General features: G+C 27.6%; 1 protein-coding gene across 1 annotated transcript in view; it reads right to left on the bottom strand.

The window, feature by feature from the left end:
• Positions 1 to 6,173: 6,173 nt before the first annotated feature.
• Positions 6,174 to 11,151, bottom strand: part of LOC103307942 (zinc finger MYM-type protein 1-like) — a 5,304-nt gene continuing 326 nt past the window's right edge. The window contains exons 2-11 of the mRNA XM_008180453.1: positions 9,925 to 10,002; positions 9,753 to 9,830; positions 9,582 to 9,659; positions 9,410 to 9,487; positions 9,238 to 9,315; positions 9,067 to 9,144; positions 8,895 to 8,972; positions 8,723 to 8,800; positions 8,551 to 8,628; positions 6,174 to 8,425 (exon numbers count right to left, since the gene is read on the bottom strand). Of these exons, the coding sequence (XP_008178675.1) occupies positions 6,174 to 8,425; positions 8,551 to 8,628; positions 8,723 to 8,800; positions 8,895 to 8,972; positions 9,067 to 9,144; positions 9,238 to 9,315; positions 9,410 to 9,487; positions 9,582 to 9,659; positions 9,753 to 9,830; positions 9,925 to 10,002 (2,954 nt within the window). The remainder of the gene's footprint in view (positions 8,426 to 8,550; positions 8,629 to 8,722; positions 8,801 to 8,894; positions 8,973 to 9,066; positions 9,145 to 9,237; positions 9,316 to 9,409; positions 9,488 to 9,581; positions 9,660 to 9,752; positions 9,831 to 9,924; positions 10,003 to 11,151) is intronic.

Below are 11,151 nucleotides of genomic sequence, written 5' to 3'. Positions count from 1 at the left end.
CATTGAGATTTTTCTTCGAAGTCTTCAATTACACTTTTTAATTCATTTAAATGTTTGAAATATTACTGGACAGCTTTGATCCATGTACCCCATCTGGTCGTTATTGGTCTTGGTGGATTTGGCAATTCTGTGCGTTTCTCATTAAAGATTGCCGTACGTTTGGGACATTTTAAAAACGTTTTTTTTTCATTCCTCCAATCAACTTATCTACATATTGTAAGTGTGCACGTACTTCTTCGCAAACATTGTGTAATGCATGTGCCAAGCAAGTCACGTGTATGAGATTTGGATAAAGCGCTTTTATACAATCACCAGCTTTTTTCATATAAGATGCCACATTTGAGACAAATAGCAATGTTATGTTTTACACCATTTCCCCACAAAATATGCATAGCTTTATCGAATAATTGGAATATTGTACTATGATTAACTTTATCCAAGTATTAAGTAAATAAACATTTATTTTTAATTTTTATAGCATACCAGACATATAAAAATTCCACAATATTAGAATAACTAAGAAAAGCAATAAAAAAGCAAAAAAAGCAATTACACAAAAAAAAAGCAAAAATAAATTCGTTTATTTGGTATTAGATTTTTTGTTATCAGAAACGAATTTATGTATAAAAATTAGATTTCTATCTTAAATATATAAAAAGAAGCATTTCTTTTAAAATCCAAGCCCAATAGATCAATATACTATTATAAATATAATATAATAAATCTTTAAGATATACCTACAATATTACCTATTGTCTAAAAGTAAGAACATTTTTAGGCTATTGAACGATTGAGAACGTTATACCTTTTTGGCCGAACGATCGAAACACTTAAAAATAACAGAGAACTTACCACTGACCCAAAAAAAACCCAAAAAAGAATACGATTGAGAACGAATTTACTTGCAACGTTGCCATATCATTTATTATTTATCATTTAAAAAATATTCTTGAAAAAAGTCAAAATATGTAATATAAATAAGTTTAAATAATGAAAAAAAATTTAGAATTATAAAAAAATTTAATAAATATGTAAAAAATAATAAAAAATTGAGAATATTATAAAAATATGTAATAAATACCTATCTATAAAAAATTTAATAAATATGTAATGAGTAATCAACAAACGAGTTGACTATAGCGGGAGAGCGTAATCCAACATACTCTAAATATTTTAATAAATTACTAGAACTTTTATTTGCTACATACCACATATATTTATGAATATTAATTAATTTTTCCTTTTGTTTTATTGGCATTTCTTTTTTTTTACCCTGTTCTATCGTTGCTATTTTTAATGAAGTTTCTGATTGAGAACTGTAAAATCGGTTATTAAATGTTCTATGAAAGCTTTCAGAAATACCTACTATAACAAAAACTTTCAGTGGCATTGGTAGTCCTAGAAAATTATTAATTATAGTAGGTATTTATTAATTTGCATGTATTAATTTATTTGAAACTTACCAGGGATTTTCCGAAGGTTTCTTGCCTACAATTTCGTATTGAATGGACAGCCAGGCTCTATGTAATTGTTTAAACACAATCCGAAAAAATGTGACCAATTTCTTCATTTGGACAAACTGCGATTAACTCCACGAATGCATCTTCAACTTCGTCATGGTTTATAAATTGAAGACCAAAAAACATCTTTAACCAATTTCCTCGGGCGTCATCAGAATTTTTATACGCATTTCGAAGTTTACTTTCACTATTTATCTAAAATAATAATAAATGTTTCAATTTAAATGATATACTTACCTATTTTTTATTGTAATCATCTTAAAAGTTTACTGTTTTAAAAATTAAAATAATAAAAAAATGATAACTATAATTTATTTTTAAGTTACTTTTCGCCACCATGCTTAGATGGAATCTGCAACCAATAATTTTAACTAATGGGAACATTTCTATCGCTGCTTTATGGGCTCCAAGTTCAAAATCAAAGTGCAAATTAGTAATGGTTAACACTCGGTTTGCCATTTTAAAAACATTGAATTGTGTAAAGCTGAACAAAATATTTCTGTGCATTTTCAAATGTACCATCGCCAAAAGTCAGTACAAGACGTCATAAATTCCATATTTTGTATTGTAGTTAAACATATAAACAGTTGATTGTCAGGTACGTGAATAAATTGTTGACCTTTACACATAAAACTGTTTTCATTTTGATTTTCCTTAAGTTGAGTAAATGCTTCATCGAGTGACTTAGGAAATGGTGGATAATATTTTCTTCTTTCGGTATACATGGTTTTCCTAACAGTGGTAAAGTCTTTATGCCATAGAGTAGAATAATATTGTCTGTTAAAAGTTCAGTGCGTATTATTTTATTTGGCTTTGTTGAAATACAATCTACTGCTTTTCGTTTGCAATTTTCACGTACAACTTCTTAAAACGTCTTTGAATCAATAATTTTTTTTCTGAGTCTGTTAGAATGCTTGCAGTACATGTAGGTATTATTTGAACATTTCCATTTCATCCGCGAGTCCTTACGTTTCCGAATAAAACGATATTTATATCTAATAGTACTAGATCTTCACCTCCTTCACTTTGTATAATTTTAATTTCATTATTTTCCATTATTTGACGAATAGTAATTTAAAATTCTAATATGTTATAATATTTAATACTAGTTGATCCCGTGCACTCCGTTGCGCGTAAAAAAATATAACTCTTAAAATATTGTGATTACTCATGCTTGTCCCTGGTGTGCCCAAATGGGGACTAATAACAAATAAATACTAATTTCTACTAAATATTTCTCCTGTAACCAATAGCAACCATTAATAAACGAAAATTTCAATCGTAAATCTCATAATCCCCGTTTGAGCCCCTACCGGTGGCGTCCTGACACGAATATAATTGGCGATACGTTCTTCTTCTCAACGAAAAGAATGTATTGAAAAAAAAATAAACTGAATCGGTCTAATATCTCTTGAGAAAAATGGTCACGATTATCCCGCCACTTAATTTTATTATATAGATATTTTAATATAATAATATTTTATAAACTGAAGAATACTTCGTTGACGTTTGTGCGACGACTACAACGCCTATTAAGCCAGAATTTAATCTCCTAGTCATTATGTAATATACCATCATTGTATTCCATCTTTAAATCTAATAGAAGATTTCATAGCGATGCATTGGTTACTAGTATTCCTAGTTAAATAATTTGTTTGATTATTTAAATTAAATTTAAATGAATAATTAAAAAGGATACCAGTTTGAAATGGTAATCTTCGTGTTGAACCATAGACTTTCATGTTTGTTATAAAGTAGGTAATCCATTTTATCTAAAACTGCATTTTGTGAATCTAAATCCATTCCATAACTCTTAGTAAATTTGTCTACTGGGAATTGAGTATTTAGTAGGTCAAACCAATTATTTATTAAAGAAAACACTGATGAAGCCTAAAATATTTAAAACCATTTTTATTTTAAAAAAATTGTCAATTACCTACATATTTTTTCCATAACTATAACTTTTTTCCAATTATTATTTTTACTAATTTGTTTTTCTCCACAGTATTGGAGGGCGTTGGATACAGTGTTTGAAAATAATTGCACAGCCAGCCTTATATTTTGCCTACTACATTTATATATTTCTCTGATATTTTATGTGCAAGTTTGTAATCAGAATTTGCTGCTACACATCTATATTGTTCAATAACTTCTCTACCAATATATCATCAGGTAAAATAAAACCTTTATCAATAAAGTGATTTCTCATAAGTTTAATAAGATGAGGGACATCGGCAAATACATGCACCCTATTTTTTGTTTCAGGATTTTCAAATGAAGGTGATGTAGGTTTTATATTTAATGCCTTCCATAAGCCAATGTTGGTTGGTCCCATATCACTTCTAGGCCTACTACTTCATATCCTACATGATGTAAATTACTAATTATATTCATTAGAATATCTTTTGACATAGCTGTATCAAATGAATAAAATATGGGTTGTTTCCATTGTTGAATAAGCCCTAATAATAATAATACCTAATAATGAACATATTATTAATATACATTATTCATAATAATAATTAATGAAGTATAAATATTCACCTCTGGCCATTACAACTTGAACACATTTATGTGGTCCTAAAATTTGTTCATTGCCCTTGTTATAACACATCTTGTGTGACACATACGTTTCATCAAATTATAATATTACAATTTTTTAATTTCTTGTCAAGGATAATGCTATTAAATGATCAAACCATTCAATTATTTATTTGAAATGTCCTATTTATATAATTTGTATTTTCATATGTTACCTTTACTCTTTAAAAGGGACATTACACCAGTCAAAAGTCCTTGTTCAACAGAAAATTCTTTAACCCAAGTTCTTAAAGTTGAAAAACCTAAAATTGTTTTTACGATTATTTTCTAATAATTTACTTCAGTTTATTATTCTAATTTTTTTAAACATGATAGGTAATGAAAAAATATACCAGGCAACGGAAAGTTTTTTTTATCCAGTAGGTATCTGTAGACTTTCGGAGAAACACTTCTTAATGAAATTGCTGATGCTATATCATCGTTAGTCTATGCAAATACTCTACTCTTATTTGACCATAACATAGATATTAATTGTGTTGGTGAAAATAATTTGCCAAGTTTCTCTTTAAATATGAGTTCAAGATTTTTAGCATGATTGTCTTTCTAATTTTGTACACGTTCCTTGTTTAAAATAATTAACATTTTGTTGAAGAGAATATTTTTTAAACTTGTACATTCTTTTTTCATTTTCTCGTTTTCAGAATTTGATATTTCAAGTAAGCGTTTTAATCTAAAAGTACGTCAAAAATAAAAAAAAAAAGTAATAATTGTAATTTGTAAAAAAAAAAATTCTACTTTTCTATTTCTGCTTTGTAGTAATCGTTATGTATTGTATTTGCCTTCAATCTAAAATATTTAATCTAATTTAGAATGATTCAAAACTCCTTACTCTTGATCTGGTAGAATTTCACATCCAAAGTCATTTAGATCTGTATTTTTACTGTCGTTTTATTCTTCATAATAAGTTAAGCATATTTTTATTTATTGTTCGGGTATATTGGAATGTATTACTATACAGTTACGGTAAAATCAGTTACGAAAAAAAAAATTATATTTTAATATACTTGATTCGGCTGGCATCTCAAGAAAACTTTGACTAAAATCTGAAGTAGGAGAATTTATATACTCAAATTCTTTGTCAACAGGATTCACTCCCCTATGAAAGAACAAATGTAATAATTTTTACATTTAAATCAAAGAAATAGAAAATAGGTTTTTAATTATCTACAAGAATATCTTTTTTTGCTCTGTGGGACCAGTAATACTCCTATCCCCTCAATATAATTGTGTATACAATTTAGCATAGAATTTAGAATTATACAATTGTATACAAACCTTGTTTCTAAAGAATATGTAGTCTTACTAGAATTATCATAAGATAATTTACTTAATTTTAATGTAGGAACAGCATCACTTTTTAATTTTAATTTTTGCCGTGGTGAATAGTTTAAAAGTGATTCAATTAATGGCTTGCAATATGCATCAGCATCAAAATGCAATGAACAAATATAGGCTAAAATGTTAATTTTCATATTGTATTCAAAATAAATCACACTATTGACAACCACATTTTCCTTACCGTTATTAGTGTTTAGATTTTTCCTATTACAAACACTACTCCATATTTGTTGGTAAAAAGGATTTTTAGGATATCTATGAAACCTAATATCAGTTGTATTATAATTAACATATTTCTTACTTTTGCTTCCACTCTTACACTCTTTTATCCAGTGGCGGCTATCGAACAAAAAAAAGGTGTATCAAATTTTGAATTTGACCCACCCACTCACCATAATATATAATTTAGTGCCTAACCAATAATTTACATTTTTGTGCTACCCAACTATAAATACAAGAAAAAATTGATTAAGATTTTTTTTATTTAATATAGTATTTTGTACAATATAATTTTAGGTAACTAAAAAAATGGTTAGTTTTTAATAATACTAATAATATAATATATTACTAATTGACTTGTTCACATCAAATGTTTAGTTAGTACAGAACTTTCTTCAGCAAATTTTTTTAATATATTATCATCATCAATAACTTCTGAAATATCTCTTTCGCAACTTATTATCAGTAAGTCTTCTAATCTATTTTGTGTCATGGTTATCTAGACTTAACGATTTTGAGTTTTGAAAAAACTCTCTCTGTTGATGCACTAGAAACTGGGAGAATCAGTGCAATTTTCAAAGCTGTGTGTAGGACTGGAAATACTGAAGCCAAATTGTTGTCGTGAACTACTTTGTACACGTTTTTCATACTACAAGCATTTATTACAGATATTGGATTCCGCTTGGGTAGAACTATTTCTTCTTCACTATTATCTGATTCATCACTATTAGAATTCTGCACATCTCTGTGAAACGATGTAGGTAATGCTGTTGTTTCTTCAAACATTTTGTAAATTTGACAAAATTTTAGATATTCACTCTTCAAGATATCAATGTTTAAGAATTTACTGTAAATTTTACAAAATTCCACAAATGCGTCATCAGGCATTTTTTCTAAATTATTTTTAATCTCAATCATTCTTTTAATAGAAAAAAGTGACAAATCTTTGTATATGCCCACAGCTGAGTTGTTGAAATATTGATCTAAATAGTTTAAAGTTGTGTCTAATGAATGTAAAACTGTTTGTATTTTAAAGTTAATGAGTGGATCATCAATACTTTCATCACTATTTAATTCTCCCGGCATTTTTTTCTTCCGTCTTGTGCGTACAATTTTAAATTCAGAAAATTCTAGATCTTTTTTATCTTCAATAAATGAATTTATTTCTTTTGTTAAATGGTGAAATATAGATTCATCTTTTCTTAATTTCAAGCAAATTTTTTTTGTTTCGTTTATGCTATTAACAGCAGCTAATAGATCTAAGTCTGATGTTTGTAATAATGTATTCAGTGGTGCCAAAACATTAAATAATTTTTGAAACCATAGTGCCGTATACAAGAATCGTTTTGATAACAAATAATCTAGTAAACATCCACACATATGCCCAACAGAATGGTCATCTGGACCTTCGGTCTTTCTAACATAATCCAATGTATCTATTACAGAGTCATAGGTTTCAAGAACAGTTTGCAGTGCTCTATCATGTGACATCCATCTAGTTGTGCTGACGCGTTTTAGACGACGATTTTTTTTTGTCCCTGAATATTTAATTTGCACTTCTTCATAGTAGGCGACTCTTTTTTTACTATTACAAATGAAATTATATACTGTTTCCATATTGCCAAATAGGTCAACGGCATCTAAGCTGCATCCAACTGTCTTTGCTACAACAAGATTTAATCGATGAGCCGAACACCAGATAAAAGTTGCAGTAGGACATTTTTCTTTTATGAATGACTGCAAGCCATTATATTCGCCTCTCATATTCTGTGCTCCGTCATAGGACTGTCCTATTAAGTAATTTTGCCAATCAAGGCATAAAGATGAACATATATCTTCAAATAGTTTAAATAATCGTACACCGGTAGTTATGGATGATTCTTTTAGAGCAAGTAAACGCTCACATATTTGCCCATTCATTTGAAGATAACGTACAACAAATGATACTTGTTCTCTTCTGGAATAATCAAAAGTTGAATCAATTGATACACTAAAAAATTTTGAATGTTGAAGTTCATTTTTGATGGATGATTTTATACTGTTAGAAATACTTGAAATTAATTTATTCTGACTATTTTTTGTCAAAAAATTAACTTCAGGTTTTTTTGTTGACATTTCTAATTGAGTAATGTATGAAGCAAGACATGGAGAGTATTTTGACATCATGTCAATAAGATTTAAGAAATTTCCACGATTACCCGGTTTTTTTAAAGATTCTTGATGTCCACGAAATGATAAACAGTTTCTACTTAAAAACAGTGTTGCGTCGATTAGTACCTTAACTATTTCTCTGTTAATTGCTTTTTCTTGTTTATTTTTTTCTTCAAGTAATGGTAATATAGGCAAGGCAGTCAACCTCATTTTAAATCTTAATGATGCTTCAATATGAAAATCTGAACACTCGTGTAATTGTATACTGGAAACAGCTCTAGACCATGCCGAAAAACCTTCCTGTGTCCAACACTTCTGGCCTTTCCTGCCAAATAAAATACAATGATGGCAAAATGCTTTGTTTCTGATTTTTGAGTAGCTTAACCAATCTCTTCGTATCTGTGTGTTTTCTGGTAATTTTTTCCAATACCAAGCTACTTGAAAACTACGCCCACTTTTATCTTTTGGAAATTCTTTTGAAGAAATATCTTCATGAGTTGGTTGAGCTGGACCTTTTATCAAAAGAAAATCGATGAATGCTGGTGGTAGTCTATTTAACATGCAGAAGCCATCAGGGTCATTATCAAATAGTATGCCTAAAAATTGAAAAATACTGATAAATTTATAAAAAACTATTGAATTAATTAGCATAATTTTATATATAAGTAGGTATGCAAAAATATCATCGAATGATAAAAATATTAAATGAATAATTAATTACCTGTGCTAGTAAAATTGGTATCCAAGTCAACAGCGCTTTCACCTGAATCTACAAAAGATTTAGATGTACTAGGATTACCTATGTATGATAATACAAATAAATAAATAAGTATTTCTCTTAAGTTGTAAATAAAATAAAAATGATTTAGGGACTTCAGAAATATATTAATTACCTGTGCTAATAAAATTGCTATCCAAGTCAACAGGGCTTTCAGCTGAATCTACACAAGTTTCAGATGAATTAGGATTACCTATGTATGATAATACAAATAAATAAATAAGTATTTCTCTTAAGTTGTAAATAAAATAAAAATGATTTATGGACTTCAAAAATATATTAATTACTTGTGCTAGTAAAATTGGTATCCAAGTCAACAGCGCTTTCACCTGAATCTACAAAAGATTTAGATGTACTAGGATTACCTATGTATGATAATACAAATAAATAAATAAGTATTTCTCTTAAGTTGTAAATAAAATAAAAATGATTTAGGGACTTCAGAAATATATTAATTACCTGTGCTAATAAAATTGCTATCCAAGTCAACAGGGCTTTCAGCTGAATCTACACAAGTTTCAGATGAATTAGGATTACCTATGTATGATAATACAAATAAATAAATAAGTATTTCTCTTAAGTTGTAAATAAAAAAAAATGATTTAGGGACTTCAAAAATATATTAATTACCTGTGCTAATAAAATTGGTATCCAAGTCAACAGGGCTTTCACCTGAATCTACAAAAGATTTAGATGTACTAGGATTACCTATGTATGATAATACAAATAAATAAATAAGTATTCCTCTTAAGTTGTAAATAAAATAAAAATGATTTAGGAACTTCAAAAATGTATTAATTACCTGTTCTAGTAAAATTGGTATCAAAGTCAATAGGGCTTTCACCTGAATCTACAAAAGTTTCAGATGTATTAGGATTACCTATGTATGATAATACAAATAAATAAATAAGTATTTCTCTTAAGTTGTAAATAAAATAAAAATGATTTAGGAACTTCAAAAATGTATTAATTACCTGTTCTAGTAAAATTGGTATCTAAGTCAATAGGGCTTTCACCTGAATCTACAAAAGATTTAGATGTACTAGGATTACCTATGTATGATAATACAAATAAATAAATAAGTATTTCTCTTAAGTTGTAAATAAAAAAAAATGATTTAGGGACTTCAAAAATATATTAATTACCTGTGCTAATAAAATTGGTATCCAAGTCAACAGGGCTTTCACCTGAATCTACAAAAGATTTAGATGTACTAGGATTACCTATGTATGATAATACAAATAAATAAATAAGTATTTCTCTTAAGTTGTAAATAAAATAAAAATGATTTAGGAACTTCAAAAATGTATTAATTACCTGTTCTAGTAAAATTGGTATCAAAGTCAATAGGGCTTTCACCTGAATCTACAAAAGTTTCAGATGTATTAGGATTACCTATGTATGATAATACAAATAAATTATTTACAACAATAAATTTTTTTTATACCTACATAACCCAGTTTCAAGAAAACAAAATAGTTTAATTTGTATCGTGGATTTTCATCATTAATGATAAATGTTTGTATTATGTTCATTAATCATCAATGGTTGGATTTTATAATTATTGCATTATTATTTTGTTAAAATCATAAATCGTAGAAGTATATAAATTAAATTTCATAAGACACAAAAATTGTATAAGTTAATTTTAGATTGTGACCGGAGCGATGAATGATATATTGATTTTACGATGATCGGATGATATGTGGTTTTTTTTTGTCTATCATCACGGTTTTGCTGCAGTAAAACTGCTTCGATTTTCTTTAACAGTATCTTGTTTGATGGGAAAGTGAGTCTAGTTGGTACATTCAGGAGGTCATAGTTTAAAATTCCCAATAGTTTTCAAAAGCACCGGGAAAAACAACATAAAAATTAAGGAAAAACGGGAATTTTTACGCAAAATCGGTTTTTGACAAAATCGATTTTGGTTTTTGGCGTAACTCAAACAAATGACCGTAGGTACATGAAATTTTGACTGAATGTTTATATTAGCATTTTCTATACACCATAACATTTTCCAAATATTTTGAGCTCTTTACGGACATTTTCAGTTTCCATTTTTTTAGTTTTTTTTTCTATAAATATCAATAAAATTTTATTTGTTGGATAAAAAAGCTTGAAAATTTAATAGAATAGTATATTATGTCAAAGGCAGATGAAAATTATTAAAAATTCAGTCACAATTTTTTTTATAAGCATTTAAAGTTCAAATTTTGACAAAAGGCATAAAAATTACGAAAATATGCAAATTATTTTTAAATAGAAATTCCTAAAAAATTTTTTTTCAAATCTAAGATTTTAAAATGTATTATAAGATTCCTTATAAGTTTATCTACCTTTATCAAAAAAAAAAAAATGTCTATAAGAATGTCAAATTAAATTTTTATGAGTGTCTGAAGTTTATATTTTTACAACATATTGGATATTCACTTTATCACTTGATTTATCATGTAGCGATTTTCTTATTTGTTGTAAATCAGAAACAAATAACCGTAGACACTTGAGATTTATATCATATGTTTATTTTATCATTCCTATACTTGA

This window comes from Acyrthosiphon pisum, chromosome X (genome assembly GCF_005508785.2).
Source record: "Acyrthosiphon pisum isolate AL4f chromosome X, pea_aphid_22Mar2018_4r6ur, whole genome shotgun sequence".
Lineage (NCBI taxonomy): Eukaryota > Metazoa > Arthropoda > Insecta > Hemiptera > Aphididae > Acyrthosiphon > Acyrthosiphon pisum.
Note: the sequence above shows the minus strand (reverse complement) of the source record. Positions and strands in the feature narration are given on the sequence as shown.